This window comes from Sciurus vulgaris (assembly GCF_902686455.1).
Source record: "Sciurus vulgaris genome assembly, chromosome: 16".
Classification (NCBI taxonomy): Eukaryota; Metazoa; Chordata; class Mammalia; order Rodentia; family Sciuridae; genus Sciurus; species Sciurus vulgaris.
This window is the reverse complement of record NC_136477.1, coordinates 43,553,367-43,577,803: the sequence shown is the minus strand read 5'-3', so window position 1 is coordinate 43,577,803 and position 24,437 is coordinate 43,553,367. Positions and strand designations below refer to the sequence as shown.

General features: G+C 33.6%; 1 protein-coding gene across 1 annotated transcript; it reads left to right on the top strand.

The window, feature by feature from the left end:
- Window positions 1-517: 517 nt before the first annotated feature.
- On the top strand, window positions 518-24,251 carry RAB5A (RAB5A, member RAS oncogene family; the record flags this gene model as incomplete). Its single annotated transcript, XM_079115167.1, has 5 exons — window positions 518-680; window positions 16,335-16,486; window positions 16,759-16,881; window positions 18,999-19,092; window positions 23,246-24,251. 5 exons carry the CDS (start codon window positions 518-520, stop codon window positions 23,359-23,361), a joined length of 648 nt encoding a protein of 215 aa, XP_078971293.1. The 3' UTR covers window positions 23,362-24,251.
- Between the last annotated feature and the right edge of the window lie 186 nt (window positions 24,252-24,437).

The following is a 24,437-nucleotide window of genomic DNA, read 5'->3' as shown; positions in this document are numbered from 1 at the left end:
GTCATCTGTCAGATTGCCTGGGTTTGAAACTCAGCTCTGTCTCACTTCTGTCACAGTTACTGTATGACCTCAGTCAAGTTACTTAACCTTTCTGTGCCTTACTTTCCTCATTTATAAGGATTTTACTTAACTTATATTGTTGAGTGGCTGTGTTCTTTTAGGAAAGTTAACTTTGGAAAAATTAAAGCCCTGAAAAATGACAAAGTGATTTTACAAATTACGAAGTGATCAAAATGCTTGAATGTTATGCCTTTAAATTATTTCTCTAAAAAATAGTAAAATAAAGTAAATGGCATTGAATGTCCAGTTAAGGTTGTAATTATATAATAACATGGTATGGGCCAAACTTGTTAAAGACATGAATACTAGGTTTGCTTTGTTTCACTGATCTGTATATTTAATTTATATTTGTTTCTTCACAGGTTTCTTTACCTCTAGAAAGAAAAATAAATTGACACTTTGCATCCTGGAAGTGCATTTAGAAGTCTGAAATTAGAAACTTCTTTCAAATTTGGACATGGCTAATCGAGGAGCAACAAGACCAAATGGGCCAAACACTGGAAATAAAATATGCCAGTTCAAACTAGTACTTCTGGGAGAGTCTGCTGTTGGCAAATCAAGCCTAGTGCTTCGTTTCGTGAAAGGCCAATTTCATGAATTTCAAGAAAGTACTATTGGGGGTGAGAGCCTCTTTTTCCTTGAATCATATAATTTAATCCTGCATTGACAAAAAGTATTTTGGTGTTCCAAATGGGTGATTATGAATACCTAAATAGATTTTTCAGGAAAGAAAAGAGCTGTTCCAGCAGACTTGAAGCTTTAAAACCATTCTTGATTTTTGTTAAGATAACATGTCTTTTTATAATTTGATTTCCTGGTTAATTACCAACATGGTTGTATTGTAGCTGAAATACAGGTGTAGGCATGAGTAGAATCAAAGTTATAATGATTGGAAGCTTTTTCAAACTAATACTTGCTCAATTATATTGTTTTGAGAATGAATAGTAAAAGAGTTAACCTTGAATTCTATGTAACAACTATTTTTTAGTTAATTTATGCTAATTTATAAATTAAGTTTAAAAACTACGAGGGTACACTTGTAAGAATCCTCTTTAAAGTGGGAGAATAGAAAAAGGTGAGTAATTAATGAACAGATCATGAAGAAAGTGGAACCTGAAGAAAAAGATGGGAGAGGAGGAGAAGGTAATCACAGTGGTTGTAGTAGGATGGAAAATCAAACCCATCATTATATAGCAGTGGAGCAAAACAGACTCTTTTAGGCCTGTATCATCTGTGAAACAAAACTTTAGAATTAGATAATGTCAGAGGAAATCATATGGCTTTAAGATTCAGAATGTTTTGCCATCCTATATTTTTAAACATTTGTGAATATAGTTTAATCCCATTTCAGGAAGAAATGGGATTAGAAATACACAATACAGAAATACACAAAACAGATATGCCCGGTGATGGTAGGAATTTCTTAGATTATAGAACTTCATACAGTGCTATTAATGTATGTTCATAAGTAAATACACTGAGAATTTTTTTCATAATTTGAGACCCTTGTGAGATAAATTACATAATTTACCTTGTAAACTTTTTATTATGCAAGGGAAACTTACTAGGTAAGTTGTATTTCCAGTTTAAGAAATGCAGTATAATGGTGATTGTCAACCTCTTACTTCTGTATATCCTGTGAGTGTTATATTGTTTTAATGTTTTATTTTTTTATAATTACTGAGCATCAGCAGTGTAATTCATATCATGAATCTTTTATTTTGAGTTTGAAAACTTCAACTTTTAAAAAATATTGATACATAATATATTACACATCCTTTGCAGTGTCTTTGGCTTAATAACAAAATATTATCTATGTTGAAGGTTTAACCTCCAGATACAGTGTTGACCAGAGGAACCTGACCCATCTTATAAAGAGTTTTGAAGACTGCTGGGTCATGTCTATCCACCCTAAAACCTTTGGTTTCCCAAAATACATAGGTGTTCTGGGTTAAATACCCTAGGTTAGAAAGATTAGGACTTGCTATATGCTATTCTCCCCACCTTTCCCAGTACATATTAAAATAATAAAAACTTTACATACTGAAATACATAGAAAAAGACTCAAGAAGACTGTTTAAAGGGAAAATTTAACCCCATATCAGTGCATCATTAATATGCATTGTCTTCTGATATGTAGCTATATAATTTCCATTTAATACCAATTTAGATTATGTACATTCGTTAATGAATTTTTATAAAGATTATTTCTATGTATAAAGTTTCCTTGATGTTTTCTGCTGTACAAATCAAATATGGCTGTTCAAAAACAACTTTGAAAGGAATTTGCATCCACATGTCTGTGTTATTGGTTATTGTATTCTTTTTCAGTATGCTGATTGCATATTTCTTTAGGATTTGAGATAGTACCTCTGTGATTACATCTTTGGACACTGTTCTTTATGCCTTTAGTAACACTCTCTATCCTTAGGAATTGTGGAAGATTCTAAGCATTTTAAGGATTCAAAGGTTTGAACTATTTTATAATCAACCCCAAAGGTCCCAAACTTATAAGTAGTGTGTAATTTTGTTTGGACTACTGTATGATAGACGTTACCTAACAAATGAACCTGGTCAACTATTTTGAACTTAACTGGTTTTTATTTATATATTTGTTTATTTTGTTATTTGACTGTTTATCTCTAGTAATGTTAGTTCTGAAAAGCTCATATTTTTATATCTGTTGTGTTCTATGCTGCACTCTTAAATTTGTGGTTTCCAAATCCTTCTGTAATTTTAAATTTCTCCCTAAAAATAACTTGAGTTCTCGTTGCCTCACCATACCTGACACTCCCCTGATCTTGTAACACTCGTGATGAGGTTAGGTAGCTATGTGCCATATATAGCAATTTAGGAAGTTCTAGCTTCTTTATAAGAGTTTAAAGTCTGCATGATGTTTATGTCCCTATTGTCTGTCTAAAACTAGCCCAGAGGTTAGTAAGTAGCATTAATGTTCCCTATTACACAAGCATCAACATTACCTAGGAATTTATTGAAGTGTAAGTTCCAGCATTGAATCAAAACACTGAAGGGGGCCAGCAATCCAGATATTAACAAGTCCTCCAGATGATTCTGATGCATGCTAAGATTTGAGAAATACTGCTTTATGTGTTCTGAGTAATCAACATTACATTTATACTAAAGTTGGTTCTTCCACAAATGGAATAATTGGCTGACCTGCCTGCCTGCTTTTTTGCCTACCCTCCTTTCTGTTAAATTTCAGGTTTTTCCAGAATTTTAAAAAATTCTGTTTATGCAATTACTCTAGTTTGTGGATTACAAGTATTGTGTATGCTCATATCACATTACCCAATATCGTTTTCTGTGAGAACCCTTTCCTTACCTGTTTTTACTCATCATCTATTCTTTGTCCCACTGAGGATATCCCATTGATAAATTCTTTTTTCCTATCTAGCGAATATGCACCATTTTCAGTAATCTATACCAATGAGGCTTTTTCTTTATTGCCACAAGGATTCAGTGACTTATTATAAAGGAGTTAAGTGCCTTCTTTTTAAGTTACTTAACAGTTATAAATCCTGAGTAGAATGCTGCAGTTTGTACATTTAATATCCATCTAATTTCCTAAGGTCAGCGTGTGTGTGTGTGTGTGTGTTGTGGTACTAGGGATTGCATGACAGGCTAGCACCTACAATGAGCTATATAACCAACCTTTTCTATGTTATTTCTGAGACAGGGTCTTGCTAAGTTGCCCAGACTGGCCTTGAATTTAGCCATGCTCCTGCCTCAGCCTTCTGAGTAACTGGGATTTCAGGCATGTGCTTCTGTACCTGACCCCAACTTGTTTCTCTTTTCTTTTTTCTTTTTGATACCAGGGATTAAACACAAGGACGCTTAACCACTGAGCCACATATCCAACCCTTTTTTAAAAATAGAGTCTTGCTGAGATACCTTACTTGACTTTTTATAAGTATTAATATGAAATAATTCATTGAAGTTCTTATTAAAGCTTGACATAGAATAAAATGCTTTTTTTTAAGTGTTGGTACCACTACCAGTGTTAGTTCCTGCTGAGTCATTTTTATTGTTGTTATTTTTGTTGTATTGTCATAGAATGACATTATTTTGGAATGATGACTGTTATACAGAATTGCTGATTCTGACCTCAAACTTTGGATCCTCCTGCTTCAACCTCCCCAGTTACTGGGATTATAGGCATGCACTGCCACGCTCAGCAAAATTAAAAAAAAAAAAAAAAAAAAAAAAAATCTTTAAGCAAATATTTCCTAAACCTGAGCTTTCCTAAGAATGAAGTTTTTAAAATATTTTTTACAGCCAAGTTTCTTAAAATTCTGTATGGTAAAGTTTTACTCATCTCTTGTTTTTCACAAATGTAGATAGTAATGTATGTTACATTAAATGTGTGTCCCTCACATCAACTGAGTTACTTGTTGGAAGATTTCTCCAGAAAAAAATTATACAATTAAATGGAATCATACCTAAATGTACATGAAAGTTACTCCTGGTACTTCAGTTAATAATATATACTTAAAAATTGCTAAGAGAATAGATCTTAGCAATAGAATGGTAGGTATATGAGGCAGTAAATATGTTAATTCACTTAATTTAAATTAATTTTAGCTGGAATTTCATTGTAATTAGCTTGATTCGATCATTTCACAATGTAGGCACATATCAAAATATCCCATTATACATCAAATAAATATAGTTTTTGTCAATTATACCTTAATAAAGCTAGAGGAAAAAGTAAAGTTTCTTCCTAAATATAAAAAGCCAACCAGAAATTTAAATTTCAGGAAGTTATGTTTTCCCAGTAGCAAAAAGCTTTCTGTTTCCTTCCACTTGTTAGTCTTCAGAAAGACTTATGCATATGTATAAAGTGTAGTCTGTCTGTGCTCTTATTTAACGAGACTTTATCTTTTTGCATCTGTATGTTGTTAAATATTTTTGAAGCTGGGCATGGTGGTGCATGACTGTAATGCCAGCTACATGAGAGGCTAAGGCCAGGAGAATCACAAGTTTGAAGCCAGCCTCAGCAACTTAACAAGACCACTTCTCAAAACTATAAAGGATTCACTGGTAGAGTACTTGCCTATCATGAGGTTCTAGTTTTGATCTGAGAAAAAGAAAAAAAGTACTTTTTGAGAAAGGACAGGAGGTCCCATGGACCAACACCAGCATATGGGTTTTTTGATCATGAGAAAAATATTTTTGATATATTTGTTGTGCTTTGTGATATACTGAGTTAAATTTTGTGAAAGTTAGTCATTTGTTCTGAACTGAAAGAATAGTGTCTTGATTGCATGATACTTCCTTCTAGAAAGTATATAGCTGGGATCTGATAGGTTGTGTTACTCAGATAAATTGGTAGAGAGTTGGTGTTTCATATAATTTGTACCACTTAGTCACCTAAAAATGTCTTTTAATAATCACTATCAGTTCTCCAACTTTCTAATTTAAAATGTTGTCATTTGTAACTTTTTCTAGGAGTTGAGAATAGGTTTGGTTCTAATCCTAGTGCCTTTTCATAAACATTTATATGAGCCCAGTTTGCACATTTGTCAAGTGAGATTGTTGAAACCAGTCATAATGGCACACACCTGTAATCCCATCTACTTGAAAGTTCAAGGCCAAACTCTCAAAAAATAAAAGTGCTTCAGGATGTGGCTCAAGGGTAAAACAGACGTTATTTTAGATTGTTTTTTCCTCCACATTAAATAATACCATCAATACATTTTAACCATTTTTTCCTCTTAAAATTTATTTCTCCCCAGCACCCAAAAAAAAAAAAAAAAAAAATTATTTCATGGAAATCATGAATCATTTATAAGCATCAGTTTTTGCCCTTTGGTAATTGTGTTGATGCTTTCTAGTGCAGGTAAGTATTCAAAGCTGTTTGGTAGAATGCTATTTTGCCAGATAGCTCTAACTTAGTGAAACTGCCTCTATTGATTCACCAATTTACTGCTTTTATTCTTTTGTATACTGGAAAGTAATATTAAGTTGTCAAAAATATATTTTATTCAGATTTACTGAGCTCCCAACATTGTAGAATTAGAAATCAAAGATGACCTTTTAGTTTCATATGAGTGATAAATTGAGTATTATAATCTAGTACTATATATATATTAAAGTAAGTCAAAGTGACATTATCATCACTTTTTATATAAAACCTAAATCTCCAACTAATGGTGTTATAGATGTTTGTGTGCATATGTGTGTGTGTGTGTGTGTGTGTGTGTGTGTGTGTGTATCCAAAAGAGGATATGCATAAAAAGAAAATGTTATTAGTTACATTCTGAAGAAATATCAATTTGCATAAGCTTTAGTGCATGGACTTGGTCTGATCTATTCTGGCTATATTTGGCTATATTCAGTTCACTTTTGCTAGCTTTGTGGTTCTCTCTGTTCTGAATATGATTTCTGATTAATTGACCTTGCAGTGAGAGACACATAAAAGACAGTTGGTTTGGAATAATGGTGAATGTTGTAGAATGGGAAGCTTTTTAAAAGTTTGCTTTTTAGTGGAGTAAATAAGAATTCTGGGCTATAGGTGTAGCTTAGTGATAGAGCACTTGCCTAACCTATGGGAGGGTAATTTTATCGTTTGGTATCATCATTGATAGCCTTGTCAAAAGGCCTCTTTGTAGAAAACAGGTATCTAAGATAAAAACAACAAGAATAAGTTTTTTAAATCATTGACTATCTTTTTTATGGGGGTAGGGGATTGAACCCAGGGGCACTTAACCATGGAGCCATATCCCCAGCCCTTTTTATTTTGAGACAAGTTCTCGCTAACTTGCTTAAGTCCTGGCTTGGTTAGTGAGACTGACTTGGAACTTGGAGTCCCCCTGCGTCACCCTCCCAAGCCACTGGGTGTTTGGGAGAGTAGCTTTCCTGGGAATTGAAACCAGGGCTTTGCGTATGCTACGCAAGTGTGCTCTACCACTAACGTACATCCACAGCCCTCTTTATTTTTTGAAACAGGTATCCAGGTTTTCCTCAAACTTATAATCCTTCTCCCTCAACCTCCCAAATAGCTGAGATTACAGGTGTGCTTTATTGTACTATCATTGACTATTTTTCTGTAAATATAAACTCTAGCTACTTAATTTCTAAATCCCTGGAGGTGAAAATATTACTGAAGTCACATGTTGAACTTGGAAAATAAAATCTTCAGTGCTTTACAAATATTGCAAAAACAAAATAAAGTGTTGCTCAACAGAATTTACCTTCTTTTTAAGATAACATAAGTGAAAAGGATAGAAGCAGGATGAGGATTCAGTCACTTAATATCTTTTAACCTCTGGACTGTTGAAGAAAGCGAATATTCTTTGAACTCCAGAAAAGAGGGTGATCTGATTTATAGTAACTGCATAATTACTGGACACCTTTCAACTTTTCTCAAAAAATAGGTCCTTTATCTCTGCATAAAACTAAAACCAAAATATGTTCCCTTTTGTAGCAGTGAGTTCATGTTACCGTTCGAACATGAATGAATAGAATTCTTTTTCTTCTATTCTTCTATGCTCTATTGCATTCATAAGTGATTTGCAAGTTTTAGAAAACTGTGACTTCAAAGAAATACTAGGTAATAAAGATAGTATACTTAAAATGGTTACATGCATTTGTAGAACTTACACAGTATTTTCATGAGTTTCATTTGTACTTTATTATGGCTAAAAAGTTAGTAAATACTAATTTTATAGATGAGGAAACTGAGGCAGTAGCTTAAGTAGTTTACCTAATGTTTTGCAACTGACAAATGAGATTCAAGATGGGATCTTCAGTGCAACCTGTGTTCTGGAATTGAGAGAGAGAGAGTGTGTTCTTTTCGTGTGTGTTTTCCTTGTAAGAAACTGTTAGACTAGAAAATGTGGTTCAAAGTTAGAGTTAAGGTACACATGACAAGGTTTCATTATATATATTACCCCTATGTAATATTTGACACAGGGGTCCTTTTAATTTTATGTGTCACTTAAGGAAAATAATATGATAGTAAAGAATATTAGATAAAATTTAAACTACCCATGTTTCTAAATTAATATCACTGTTTTCATATTATGCTGTCCACATAAAGGGCTAGAGATGTAGCTCAGCAGTAGAGCATTTGCCTAGCGTGCACACTACTCTGGGTTCAATCCCCAATACCAAAAAAAATTTTTTAAAGGTTTACTAGGAAGTCTTACTCCTCTCCTTGCCCACTTAATTCTTTTCACCAGAGATAATGTCATTTTGTGGCCTTATCATTCAAGATTAATACCATTCATATTTATAGATTGTTCTCCCCTTTTTATAAATTTTAAAACATATCAGAGCTATGTAGTATGCTGTATATTTTTTACTTTAATACTGTTTTATTCATTTTTAAGAAACAAATGATCCCAAAACTCAGAAGTTTACTTTTGTATTGGGGATTGAACCCAAGGGTGCTTTACCACTGATCTACATCCCCAGTTCTTTTTTTTGTATTTTATTTTGAGATGAGGTCTTACCAAGTTGCAAGATTGGCCTTGAACTTGTGATCCTCCTGCCTCAGCCTCTGAAATTACTGGGATTACAGGCATGTGGCACTGCGCCCAGCTAGATAGTCTTAACATATACCAGCTCTTTTTGGGTGTCTCAGCTAGAGCTCTTAGCTATAACTGTCCTACATGTAGCCTCTCCACCTGTTCTGGGTTTTTCTTTACATTATGACTGCCTTGAATGTCTCAAAAGTACCAGGTAGAAGCTGGGTGTTCTTTTATAACCTAGTCCCAGAAGTCACAGAGAAGTATCAGTTCTATTCTTGACTCAGACTGGCACAGATTCAAGGGGCAAGTGCCAAAATCATGGTAAGAATGTGATAAAGGAAAATCTTGGAGCAGCCATCTTGGAAAATACAATTTGATACAAAATCTGTCCATATCAAAACAGCTTCCTCACTTTTCTTTGTGATAGTCATACTGTTTCATTTTACTAATGGTAAGATTTTTCAGTATTTTTGTTATTCGTATTTATTTTAGTAATGGGAAATTTAACCTTTTCTTATTTTTTTTAACCATTCCCTTATTGATGTGAACTTTTATTCTTTGCATTTTGTTTGCAAAGAATCAAAGTAGTGGATATTATCAAGTAGTGGATATTATCTTAGAACCTCCCTCCCCAGATTTACTCTTGTAATATCAGATTTTTAAAATGTTTTTGTTTGTGCATTAGAGTTATCTATTGGGCTTATTTTTATATAATCATATATGCATTATTCATCACTTTTCTCCCTTAGAGCACTCCCAATTTCTTTGGAGAGTTGCTTGTCATAGATAATTAGGTTCTGAGATTACAGGTTTCCTGTAACTGTTTGGTCCCCCCTGCCTGTTAATCTTGGGTTTAAAGTCTTCCCTATCTCCTCTCCTCTCCTTGAACCTTTTCTAGTCCTATGTTGTAAAATTGTCAACTATTAGAACTTTTAAGTTCACTTTGCAGGTAGGCTTATTGCTAAGCATGAGTGGATCACTTTGAAGTCCAGTAATGTCTTAAAGGTCTGGAACATTCCTTTGAAGGCAGGAAACATGGTGAGCTAGGTCTTAAACCAGGAGGTGAGTGAGAGAAACCTCCTTTGCAAATTAATCTGGGTATTGGCCTCCTACATTAAAGGAGTTTAATAAAGTATTGTTGAACTGTTTAATGAATTATCTATTTTCTATAAAGTATCTTTCATAGACATTTTTTTATATAGCCATCTATTTTCCTTAAATCTATGTTAACTTCATTAACTTCTGTGCTGTTTTAGGAGCTTTTGCCTAATACTTTTTAATAAGTTGTAGTAACATCTCCCCCATCTCTTATTTTTTTTTTAACCTTTCCTCTTTGTAATGTATACCTTTATTCTGCTTTCCAATTCCATATTTTGAAATATAGTCCAGTCTAAGTTTATATTCCTATTAAATACATTTATGTTACTTGTATTTATACTATGTTTATATTTCTGTTTAAAAAAATTTTTCAATCCTGTGAGCAAAGGCTTTATTGTTTAGGATTATGCTTCTTGTGAATATGTGAATATAACCAGAGGCTCTCATCCCTGAAAGTTTTGGATTTTTTTTTGGTTTTTTTGTTTTGTTTTTTTTTTTTTCCTTCTGAAACAAGGAATTGAATACATGGATACTTGACCACCAAGCTACATTCCCAGTCCTTTTTATTTTGAGACAGGGTCTTGCTAAGTTGTTCAGACTGGCCTCAAACTTGGCAATTCTCCTGCCTCATTCTTCCTAGTAGCTGGGATTACAGGTGTGCACCACCATGCCTGGCTGCAGTATTTTCTGTTTGGATTTAGTCAGTGTGTATGCTTTATTCTCTGCTCTGCTCTGTTTTTGTCCCCTTTCTTCTCTCCCTGTGTTAGCTGAAAGATGACTTTTCCCTGACTACATGAGCATCTCTTCTGTTGTCATCTACCAGGTGCTTCTCCTATACACATATGCAGTTTTACAGGAAATATTATCTCAATTTTATTTTGCTTTTTGTCTGCTCTAGACCATCCATATATTCTTCTCTTTGTATAATTTTATCTTCTAAAGTGCTTATGTCTGAGAATCTATTGTTAGATTATTGCTATTAGCACTCATTTCCCCAGCAAACCAGTTTCTATTTTTTTAATTTTTTTATTTTTTCTAATTACTTATTCACGACAGTAGAATGCATTTGTGCACTTTGATCTGTCATACATAAATGGAGTATAATTGTTCCTACCTCCATACCCCCTTCCCTCCCTCCAGTTTCTATTTTTACAGACAATTTTGGTGCCTGGTTCTTGGTGCTACTTGGTCTGCTTTCTGTTATCCATCCCACTTATTCATCTAAATGTTTGATCCAGATCCTTGAATTCATTTATTGAATTCTTTGGTTGGTTCTAAAAACCTTTGCTTCCTTTATACATCATTTCCTTAAATTAAAAAAAAAAAAAAAAAAAAAACTTGGATTTTATGACCACAGTCTTCGTTCCACTACTGAGATGTTGAACAGGGCCCTTCCCCTCTTTAGTTAATATATCCTAGAGTTTCATCAGAACCCTAAATCTAGTTTCTAAAAGTTCTACAGAGGAATAATTCATTGTGATCTACCTTGGGGGCTACACTATTGTTTTAGTTTCTTTTATGTTTTTCTGTTCATATTTTCTTAATATCTCCCTATTATGAAATATACCCTCCCTATTCCTGCCAGAAATTTAGATGTGTACACACTTACACACACATGTGTGTAATCTGTTTTTTCCTCTAATAGATCATCTTAAAACTAGTTTTACCTAATTTAATTGCTATTTAAAACTTACCAAGTCACTAGTGTTTTCATTTACTTAGGTTGATTTTGCTAAATATTAAATTCTTTCAGCATGAGGGTTTATTTTATCCCTACACCAACTTTTATAAATTCCATGAAATTATTAGATTAACAAATGTCAGCATTTTGTGTCATTGATCCATGTTGTCAAAATTCTTTCCAAAACAGCTAGGTGCCTTGCCATATGCCTGTAATCCCAGCTGCTCTGGAAACGGAGGCAGAAGGATCACAAGTTTGGGGACAGGCTGGGCAACTTAGCAAGGCCTTATCTCAATATACAGAGCATGAGTTTTTGCTGTATCTTCATTTTGTTTCATTTTTGCTGGTTCAGAAGAATCATTTTTGCTGTATGGATAACTTTGTTCATTACTAATTGACTACTTTTGAAGCCTCAAATTTTTGTATAATCCTGATTGTCATATGTGGCAAATTTGAACAATTCTAAAAATAATTCTTTTCTATCAAATGTGATACATGATAACTTGGAGGACTAGAGATATAGGTCGGTGGTAGAGTGCTTTGCTCACTGAATAAGGCCATGGGTGGTTTGATCTCTAGTATTGCAAATAATAATTGTAACCTGGGTGAGAATGGTGTTTTTCAGTTTTATAGAATCATTTTAGATATAGGGGAGCTTAACTTCAGTTTTCATTGTTTTAACAATAGCAATTTGTATATTTTTTCCTTGCCCAGAGTATTATAATGTCTCTTCCTTGCTCATTATTTAGGGTCTCACATGTTATGGACCTTCAGTATTTGCAGATTTAGCATATATAGTTTTAGCTATTCTCAATGGACTTCAAGCTCTATGATCTAACAATTTGTAGTTTTGCTGAGGAAGAATGTTACTCGGCTTGCCTACCAAGCTTGCTAATAGGAGTTCATCATGTAGCTCAAAGAGGGAGTCTGTTAGACAGGCCAGCACCTGCATCTCAACGCAGCTTTGTTTTTCTCTACTTGTCGTCGCGTGCGCAGTAACTCTCCAAGTGATAAAAGCTGTTTCTTTGTGAAATATGGGCCTGAAAAGAAAACCAACTGCTAGTGCTGGTGATGGAAGTCAAGAGAAAATGAAGAGGTCTAAGAAAGTGATGGTTCTTAGCCAGAAAATTTTGGATAAATTAAAGTGGTTTTTCAGATTCAGGTAAGTTTGTGGTTGGTTAATGTTGCTACAGTATTGATGTAGTAGTTTATATTTCTGGTGGCAGAATTTATTTTTATAATTATAAATGACTAGTAAAGCTTTCTTAGGCACACTAAGGATTTGAGGATGTCACTTAAATTTCAGTTATATTGTACTGAAGTTTAGAGGAGAAGTTAAATATATATATATATATATACACACATATATATATATATATCAACAGTTTATGTTCTTGGCTATTCTACTCCAGTAATATGTTCTCTTGGTGCTGTAGCATTTTTCGCTATTTTTGATATATTGTGGTAACTTCCTGGGCCTCTAATATTAGTCTTTCCTCCTCAAAATTATGCTGTTTTTCATACATGAACAGTGTTAGCAAGTTAAAAATATCTTGTTTTTTTTTTTTTTGTTTGATATCATGTTTAGTTATATGGGTTAAGTATCCCTTATCCAAAATGCTTCACATCAAGCCAGGCATGCTGACACACGCCTGTAATTCCAGCTACTCAGGAGGCTGAGGCAGGAGGACTACAAGTTGGAGACTAGCCTGGGCAATTATATCAGGACCCTGTACCCTTATAGACACTATCTTATCTATATGATAGATTAATATCTTATAGAATATTTTTGATAATTTTATACATAAAACAAATTTATAGAATATTTTAAACAAAATGAAGTTCATAGTATAGAATTTCCTACTGTGATATTATGTCATTGCTCTTCAATTTTTTAATTTTGGAGCATTTCAGATTTTTGGATTAGAGATACTCAACCTTATAATAATAACTTGAAATATCTTTTCCCAATTTGGGAACTTTTAATTTAGATCTTATCTAAAATAGCCCCTAAATGGTTCCACATATTTTTTTGAACTTCTTTCTTTGAGCAGTTTTCAACATCTCTATGAATGGGGATTTATATTAGATGCTAGAGAAGAACTTCTCAGGGAACTCTCCAGTCTAGGAAAAGATAAATAAAACAGTAGTTATAAAAGATGTGAAACATGTCGTAACACAGGGAACTCTGAGAGCACGGGTAGGAGATAACAACTAGGGTGGGGTGAAGAAGAGTTTCTGAGTGGACTTAAGGAATGATTGTTTATGTTCTTTGTTAACCTGGGATTCTTTCTCCTTCCCATGTGTTTTCACTTGGTTATTGCCAGTGTACTGTAATGATGTTGACTTCAGTTTGTTCCAGCCAAATTTAAGAAATCATCTGTTCTGTTTTAGCTGAAGCCTTTGTTTTCATGATAATCCTGCTTCTCTCAGAATATCTCTTTCTAATAATTTTATTTACAAGAATATATGAAGTAATATCAAATTATGGTAATATTGGATATCCTTGTTTTGTTCTATGATTTAGAGAGAATGCCTAAGAACTTTCCTATTAAACATGATCTGATTTTACTTTGAAAGATGGAACATTTGCTGAAATCTAAGGAAGACTCCTACATATGTATTAGGACTGGGTATCAATACAGATGCCTTACTGTTATTTATTTAAGTAAAAATTATTAAAAATGTTTTAATAAAAATACATTTTTCTTATAGTATAACAGCTTTGTATTTCCGAAAGCATGTCTGTTTGTTCATGGGCCATTGTTATTTTAGTGTATATTTCTTTGCCTGTATTTTATTTAAATATATTTAAAGAAGATTGGTGGTCTTTGTGATAGTTTTATCTGGTTTGAGAATTGAACCATATTTTCTTTAAAGCAACAAAATTGTTATATCCCTGAGCCTAGAGTTGATTTATAAAATTTTAAATGAATATTTTCATTACTAATGTGCTTTGTGGTCATTGTATATCTAAAAGTGAAAACAATCTGATTTTAGATTTTAATCCTTTCTTTTTTTTTTTTTTTTGGCAAATTTGCATCAAACTACTTGATTTCAGCTGTTAAATATTTTTTGATTCTATAAGAGTTGTTTTCATGACAGTTCTAAATATCCTTTAACAAATACAGGATTTGAGAAAATACGTTTGGTAAAAGAAGTTTGAGCTGAAGTAGAAAATATCTTAAATAAGGCTATTTGTGAGAATTCACAAAACTACATTAGAATCTAGTTCAGAGACATTTGTAATTATGTTTGCAAAATTTCACAAGATTGTAGTTGCTAGTACTAAAACCAGCAATCAGTTGACCTAAAAATATGAAAAATAGTTTATCTAATATTAAAGAAATGCATTTCATTAGACTTGTCACATTTGATATTAGTAAATCTTATGAAAAATAAACAGCTAGATGTACTGTTAAAATATGAATCAAATTTTTTTGGATGATATAGCAGTTAAAGAAAATTTTCTAATTCAAGTTCATATCAATTGGGGAAGAGGTTTTGATGAACTGAAACTTAGAGGAGGAACATACCAATTTACTGTGGTAAGGTAGGGATAGGTCTCTAAGTACCAAAGTTAATGGAGGAGAGGAGTTGCAAGGTATAATGGCTGTTAACAAGCAAGCTGCTGAAGTGGACTGTGTATGTAGTTCTTTTGGGGAAGGAGGTTTGCTGGCGATTGATGGATTTCAAGCATGCCACTTAACTACATCACCCGCCCCTCTGTGTGGGTCTTGTGATTTAAAAAAAAGCATCATTTTATAATGGTACTTTCTTAGAATTAAAAATGGAATCAGAGAAGGGCACAGATGGAAAAAGTAGAAATCCAAATATTCTCCCCAGCACCTGAAAACAAAAACAAAAATTCTTAGAGCAAAGAAAAGAAGAGGTAGTAGTGAATATTAAATATATGTAACAAATTAAATCTATACTGAAGTAATGATGCACTAGAATGTGCCAGTATAAAACAGGAAAATGCAACAGGGCATAGTGTTAGCAATGCAGATGTTAGTTATAAGTATACAATCATTCATAGGTATCTGTGGGGCATTATTTCTGGATCATACATACCACCACCATCTTCACAGGTACCAAAATCTATCAGTGCTCAAGTTCTTTATAAAGTGCATATAACCTATCTCTCTTCTCTCTAGATTACTTATAATATCTAATACAATGTAAATGCTATGTAAGTAGTTGCTATACTATGATTATACTGTAATGCTTAAGGAATAATGACAAGAAAGAAAATCTGTATGTGTTGAGATCCATTTTTTCTTTTTTTCTTTTTTTTTTGGTACTAGCAATTGAACCCCTGAGCCATGTTCCCAGCCCTTTTTTTTTTATTTTGAGGCACGATCTCATTGAGTTGCTGAGGCTGGCTTCAAATTTGTGATTCTCCTACCTCAGCCTCCCAGGCCACTGGGATTACAGACACATGCCACCATGCCTAGCACAGATAGGCTTTTTTGTGAATATTTTCAGTCCACACTTGGTTGAATTCATGGATGCAAAAGACTATTTTTCTCCCCATTGGTCAAGAATATTAGTTTACAGGCCAGGGTTGTGACCAGTGGTAGAGCGCTCACCTAGCATGCGTGAGTCCCTGGGTTCAATCCTCAGCACCACATAAAAATAAAATAAAGGTATTGTGTCTACCTACAACTAAAACAAAAAAATTTTTTTAAAGAATATTAATTTACATAAATTACAAAGCAATTTAGAAACACATTCTTCAACTTATTAAAAATTATAGCAAATTATACCAATGAGCTATACCTCTAGCCCCACAACAAATTGTTATTAAACTTTTTCAATATGTGATTTCACTACAAAGGTCTCATGTAGGCATATATATAATATAGTTTTGAAGTACAGATTTCGCAACTACTTAAAGTCTATTAACTACAGGTATGCAATATATTTTCCAGGTGTGTTTATTTTGAAGGCATTTTCAAGAAAATGATAAACTTAGTGATTTTTTTTTTTTTTTCCAGCTGCTTTTCTGACCCAAACCGTGTGTCTTGATGACACAACAGTAAAGTTTGAAATATGGGATACAGCTGGTCAAGAACGATACCACAGTCTAGCACCAATGTACTACAGAGGAGCACAAGCAGCTATAGTTGTATATGATATCACTAATGAGGTAAGTACAAATGCCTTCTACATTGAAACTGGATTGAATATCTATTTTTGGTGTTAAGAATTTTGATGAGATAAAAAGATTTTGAAAAATTTTGATAGCCAAATATAATCTTTCTACTAAAGCTTTTTTGATTAAAAAAAAAAGCCTCAAATAATAAAACAGTCCTAAGAAATTTTCTTCCCATAGAGTCTCCTCTTAAAGCCTTGTCTCATAAAGATGCTTCCTTATCATTTTTTGAGCTTATGCTAAATAGCTGTTCCTTTGTTTCACAGGAATCCTTTGCAAGAGCCAAAAACTGGGTTAAAGAACTTCAGAGGCAAGCAAGTCCTAACATTGTAATAGCTTTATCAGGAAACAAGGCTGATCTAGCAAATAAAAGAGCTGTAGATTTCCAGGTATGTTGAATTTAACTTTCACTTGAAGGCACATGTTTGTTTGCAAATGATTTTAAAACCATTCAAATTATAGAAAATAACAGATTTATAAAACAGTTGTGGTATACATGCTAAATTGTCTCTCTAGATGGGGTTGGAGGGTATAGCTCAGTAGTAGAGTACTTGCCTAGCATGTACATAATCTCTGGATCTTATCTCCAGAATTGTGCATGCATTCAGACACACTCCTGTTTTTTTCTCCTGATAAGCCTGAATTTTTAAACCTTATCTTGTTGTAAAATAAACACTGTTTCAAAGATTTTGTCAACTTAAAGAATTTTTTAAAATTTTCACAAACAGTGCAGAAATACACAAAGCAAAAACAATTGCTCTCCTGATGCGGTAACACAACCCTGTAACCCAGCTACTTGGGAGGCTGAGGTGGGAGAATTGGAAGTTCAGGCCAATCTGGGTAACTTAATGAGACACTGTTTGAAAAATAAGAAGGTTTTAAGGACAGAGCCTGGTGGTAGAGCTTTCTTGGATTCAATCTCCAATACCAAAAAGAAAAAAATAATTAAAAAGAAATTTAAAATCTAGTTTGTATATTATTTGTGATAGCTAATTCAGAATGTTCCTTGCTACATAATAAAGCAAGTGTTCATCATTTGAAATCCTCTAATTAGACCTTTTAAAATTATTTATTTTCTTGCTCATTGGCTTCTCTACCAGAAAAGTCTGGTTGTAGTCATTATACTTATATTAGAGATGGAATAATGTTCATTTTTTTATTAGAGCATTATAATTATGCATAGTGGTTTGGTTCATTTTGACAAAATCATTTATGCAAGGAATTTGATTTCGGTTCCCATTCCTCCCACATTTTTCCCTCCTCCGTTTTCCTTTTTCTTCTCTACTGATCTTCCTTTCACCCCTTTATTTATTTTTGATTGGTACTTTCTACATATACATAAAAGTGAAATTCCCTTTGGTACATTTGTATATGCATATAACTTGATTTTGTTAAATTAATTCAATATTTCCTTCCCTTTCCCATCCTCCCTTCCTCCTTCTTGTTCTCCATCTTCTAGTCCACTGATCTTCCCTGTATATTTGTTATCTGATCCCACCCCAACTGCCTTCTCTTCCCTTTTTCTCCTTTTTTTTTTTTTTTTGATGGTGATAGATGTAATGCATGCACTGAGAGAAAGCAAACTATTTCTTGCGCCATTAAGTATTAAGCTGAGCATATTACATAGTTTTCATTCACCAACTTTGTGAGGTGTGGTAACATCTATTATTCTTTCCTAGACAGTTTTCTCCCTATTATGGAATAATAGAGCACTAAATTATAGTCAAAAGTGACCCGTCAGTACAGTTCAAAGGAACCTCAGTTTGTCAAATGGGACAGATAATTGGTTGTTCCTCAGAACAGCTGTGAGGATCAAAAGCAATAATATATTTATTTGTCATGCTGTAAAGCATGACAAAAATGTAGGGCGGTAATGTAATTTTCAAAGGAATGATTCATGAGATGTTCAAAATTATGTTACTATGGAAGTCATTAAAAATTAAACATGAGGATGCCATTCAGTGGTTGAAGTCAGTCTTACACATTTGATTTCTCTTAGTCTTCATTGCAGTTAATTGGCATGAGTAAAATTCACCATTGAAATCAATGAGAGTTTTATATTCCCCTACCCCCAACACCTTCCCCAAACTAATTCATTATTTGAAATCAGATTTAATATTAGACCAGATGATCAAGGCAGGATAGTGTAAGAAGTTAAGGCAAAAATATATATATATTTAGGGTTGGGATTGTAGCTCAGTGGTAGAACGCTTACCTAGCATGCATGAGGAACTGCATTCAATTCTCAGCACCACGTTAATAAATGAAAATCCATCGACAACTAAAAAATCTTATATATATATATATATATATATATATATATATATATACACACACACACACAATGGTAAAATTGTCCCCATATAGTGTTTCTGTTATAGCATATTAGTTGTTGATTATAGGTAATCAAGTTGGAGTGGTAATAAGGAGGCCACCTTTTTCTGCAACAAAAATCAGTTATAGTATGTGTCCATGGAATATATCTCATTTCTTTTTCTACAAACAGGAAGCACAGTCCTATGCAGATGACAACAGTTTATTATTCATGGAGACATCAGCTAAAACATCAATGAATGTAAATGAAATATTCATGGCAATAGGTAAGGTTAATAATACCTTTTTTTCAAATGATTAATAGGCAAAACAAATATGGAACATTTGATTTATCTGTATTAAACAATTCTTGAATTTTTAAAAATTGTACTACTTTCTTAGGATTGTTCTGCTAAGCAATGCTGTTAGTAATATTGTTAAACTTGAAAAGTTACTACCTACTTGCATCAGTTTAGGCAAGTTTCTGCCAGGTGGGTTATGCTTGGTGTAGTGGATGTGATAGTTAAAGCAGATTTTCCCAAAGCTGTCACCAAAAAGTTGGATACATATTTTCCTATGAGTATACTTTTTATACACAATAATTCTATGGGAAATACATTCCAAGACCTTCAGCAGATGCTTAAAACCTTGGAAGTATTCAACTCCTATTTTTTAATATCTTTTCAATCTTTTTTTTTTTTCCCCTTGACTCAGAAACAAATGACCATTTTCATCTTTTAACTGTGTATCACATACTGTGGGTATAACTTCTGCAGTTTGAGGTAGAACAGCAAAACTAACACAAATTTCTCTTTCCATCACAATTTCATAGATTATTTTTGATTGATGCTGGGGATTGAACCTGAGGCCTCAAAAGTCCTAGACAAGTTTGATATACATCTTCAACTCCAAAGATTTGTTTTTACTCTAGATCCTAGCAGCATTAGCATCAGATTATTTTTTTATCTTGATAACTTTTACCTTTTCACTTGAAAGAAGCATTTAATGGGTTTTCTTCAGCATATATAGACTGCCAGCATCTATAATCTTGTACTTCAGAGCCTTTATTAAGCAAAATATGGGTTACTTGAACCCAGATACTGCAACACTCGACAGTAAGTCTGAGAACAGAGATGACTACTAAGAAGTATTGGGCATAGGGTACAGTGGCACATGCCTGTAATCCCAGCGATTTGGGAAACGAAGATCTCAAGTTCTGTACCAACCTCAGCCACTTAGCAAGGCCTTAAGCGTATCAAGAACCTGTCTCAAAATAGAAAAGATTGGGAATATAGCGGTTAGTAGTAGTAATGGGCAAGTAGCCTATACATTGTGAATACTCTAAAGATAGGATTCATGTCCGAGGTTGGGCGGAGTGGGATGGTGCACGATTTCATCCTGTGAGTCAGAATAGCACACAGATTAAAACTTGTGAATTGTTTATTTCTGGGATTTTCCATTTAATATTTTCTGACCTTACTCAGTTGTGGGTAACTGAAACCACAGATACATGTAGACTCCTAGAACAAAACAAACAAAAACTCAGGGCAGTATTTACTATAGTAACATTTAGACATAATGTTTTTTTGCTGATCAGTAATTTAGATTATCCTTTGCACTACCTTTTTTGTTTTTCAAGTCCTTTTGAAGTTAAAGTATTAATGAATGTATCTCAGAAAAGTACATAATACATAAGTATACAAATTGACTAATCAATTATTTTGGTGGGTTTTTTTGTTTTTTGGTTTTTATTTTTTCCTTTTTTTAGTTCAGTGGTGTTTTTGTTTAGTTTTGTTTTGTTGTTGCTGCAATGGTGGGAATTGAATCCAGGGCCTCATCATGCTTGTTAGATGGGCACTCTACCACTGAACTACATCCCCAGCCCAAAAAATTATTTTAATATAAACATCGTATAGGAGAAGATTTCAGACTTTGAGGCACAAGGGTAAAGAAGGAAGGCGAAACAATTATCTGTGCTTTATCTCCGCTCTAAACAGTACTTTTATCTTTGCTTCAAGGTACTTTTAGCATGGTAATTACTATTTCAGTTTTTGATTATAGGTAATAGTGTTTGAAGTAGTATCAAGTCTTTTTTTTTTTTTTTTTTTTTTTTTTTAAATAACAAAAAGATTTCTGTTGACCCTGCTTCCAGTGTTTTTGAGTTATGCGCAGTCTACTTGAGGGGGTCTAGTTTGGTAGTTATCACAGTTTACTGCCTCCACAGTTTCTTGAGCCTGGCATTATTCTCATCCCATAATATATATATTTTTTAATTGTACAACAGGAATTCTTAACTACAGTGTACACAATTCTGACCCTCCAAAAGAAACACTCTTACATTGAACTTAGACAAATTAACCAATTAATAACTTTATCAAAGGCTAAAGAAAACCTGGTAAAGGCTTTCATAATTTGCACTAGGTGATCAAGTTTAATGGTGGATTATTTGAAATGGAAAAAAACTTGCCTGTTTAAGATGTTTTCCTGAGAAACTTATGCAATTTGATAAGGAAATACTGGTACCATTTTGAAAGATTATATGACAATATGCTGTTACAAATGGGACCTGTTATGCCTGTAATCACATTTAAAAAGTTAACGGGGGACAAGGAGATAATAAGTTGCTTAAATCAGCCTGGATTTTAAACTTTTCCATGATATTAAGACTTCACTGGGTTGAGGTTGTAGCTTTGTAGTAGAGCACTTGTCTAACATTCCTGAGGCTCTGAGTTCAATCTCCCTCCACCCCCCCCCCCCCTGCAGAAAAAGAAAGATCATCAGGTGGGCTGTACCTTTTATTCACATTTCAGATGTGTTATATAAGGTCACTTTTCATTATAAAGTAGCCTGCATTAGAGTTTTTCCTTCCCTCCCCCCAAGTGAGAATGTTTGTTTTTTGTTATTGTTGTTTTGGTTTTTTGGCTGGGGATCAAACCCAGGACCTCTCACATGCTAGGCAAGCACTTTGCCACTGAGCTACATCCACAATGTAGGATGTCCCTTCTTGAAAGAAATTCCAGCTATAAATGGATTTGTACTCTTAATCACACAGTAGTACACTGAACAATTTTAATCAGTTCAAGGACTAAAAAGCTCTTCATTCCAGTTACTTTTCTTCAACCTCCTATTACTCAGATTTAATTTCTGAAAGCCCTTAGAGAAGTAAGCTAAAGAGAAAAATGGTTAGTGATTACAAAACCTAACTTGGTGTTAATTATAATAGTTTATAATGCTAACTTATTCTGTGTCTGGTATCAGTGTCCAGGACCTACAGAGCATTGTTTATAAATACATTTGACTAGAAATTTAACATTATATTACCATTTATGCTACCATCTCTAGAGCCATTCCTAGAGCTATACCTAGAACCCGAACTTCAGTGCTCCTTTTTATATCCTGGATCCATTTCCCAAACCAGCATCTAGGATTCTAAAGATAAATTAGTGCTGACGTGGAATATATAGAACAAATAAAGAGTCAAAGATCCAAAATACAACTAGGCATTCATATTTTCAAGTAAAACATATTCAACTTCCTGAGTAACCTGAATCAAGGCTATGGTAGGTCTTCCCATGGTATTGCATCCCCAAGATTGATAGAGACCAGTGTCCAGCCACCCTTACAGTAAAAACTCTAGACATGTGTTATTAACCTCTCCCCTCAAAAAGTAAATCCAACAACTTCAATGATCTTAGGAATTAAACAAGCTACATTAGATACATTTTTCATACTCTAAAAATATCCATTAGCTGGCAGAACTTAGCAGAATTAAAGCTAAAGAGGACTTTGTCCAAATTTGATAAGCCACATTCATCTAACTCAAACAGAATTGGAATCCAGTTTTTGGAGATAGACCCTTTAGAATCAGTTATAAATAGATATAACTACTGGTGAATCAGATTAGGGTTCTTTATCAGCACATAAGGAGAGAAAAAGGACCTGGGAGTATAACTCAGTGGTAAGGCTCTTCCTAGTATTCAAGGCTCTGGGTTCACTTATGTGGGGTTGGGAGGTCTAAGGGGTAAAAGGGTAGATGGTTGAAGAGTAAAGGCAGTGAAAACCAGGAAAGAAATAGGAGTTGTGATCTTCATAATTCTGTGTGATAATTAGGTTGCACAGTAGAGGACAAACATTGTTGGTATTATTAAGTGTATGTAAAAAAATTACATATAGTTCTAGTCAAATTTAGTTTTTAGTTATTTCTATAACTGGTCTTCATCTACCCCTTCCCGAACATGTACTCCCTTAGAAGAGCAACCACAGTGGTTTGTTTTGGCATTTATTAGATACTTGTTTCATTCAGATAAACATTTGAAATGAGTGAACATATGTTTATATGAAACTTTAATTGTAGCCTAACTAGAAATTATAAATAAGCAGACGAAGGTAATTTTAATATAAATATTCTAATTTTATTTATTTTAATAATTTGTCTCTCAGCTAAAAAGTTGCCAAAGAATGAACCACAGAATCCAGGAGCAAATTCTGCTAGAGGAAGAGGAGTAGACCTTACCGAACCTACACAACCATCCAGGAGTCAGTGTTGTAGTAACTAAACCTCCAGTTTGAACTAGCTGGAATATTCTGCTTCCTAAATGTTGTTAACAGCGGGATTGGAGCATTTAACCGGCCCAGTATGACTTCCAAAAAGAAGAGACTTATGATAGAGTCAAGTTTCTAATACAGAATTATTTTACGTGTTTTGAACTTAATTTTTAATAACATGCATGTATCCCTCCAACTAATGTTACAGCAATAGAAAGGGAAGATGAGAACTATGTGTATACGTGTTTCATTGGAAAGTTATGAGGGAATCATATCTCATCATTAGGGATAAAGACAAATGACTGGATCCACAACTAACCATCCAGTTTCTCCAAACTGGAACAGTAGTCATCTATGGAAAAGATTTGAAAATGATTAATTTGGGCTTTTGAAAAACATGTATAGGATTCTCCAGATGTTTTGCTTAGCTGCAATATTCAGGCAAATAATTTCTTTTATCTAAAATGTACATTCCACATTTTAATAATAAATTAACCACAAAAAAACCATCCCACATGTCCAGGAAGAAAAAAAGAAATTAGTGGCACTGAAATTATAGCCAGTCCCATTATTTTTTTAAATGGGGTAAAAAAAGCAGATGTATCCCCATCTTAAGAGTATAAAAACTGATAAATGCAGTTTAATAAATAGTGTTCCCGTCATGTGAGCTCTTCAACAAAAATGAAACAAACCAGGTGTCTGTGATTTCTATTTAATCACTGCTGGCCATTATATAGGTCTTGTTTGGGGGTAGGGAGGGGGCTTTTGTTCCCTTTGGACATGTAGTCAGTGCACTAACAATTATGTACATTCAAACTTGATTACTTTAAATTTGATTTCCAGCTGTACTGTAAATAGGGTACTGCACTGTCTCCATATGTTTATTATTTTTCTGTAATATTTAAGAGTTGCTTAAAAGTATACAAAATGTACAGTTACTAAAACAGCTAATTATTTCTTCCTCCTTTGAAAGAAAGGGGCTTCAGTTGTTCCTCATGGCTAGAACCGTAATAAACAATGTACCTGTAATTTGTAACATAAATATTGCAATGTTAGTAACAATCTTGCAACCTTGTTTTTCAAAGTC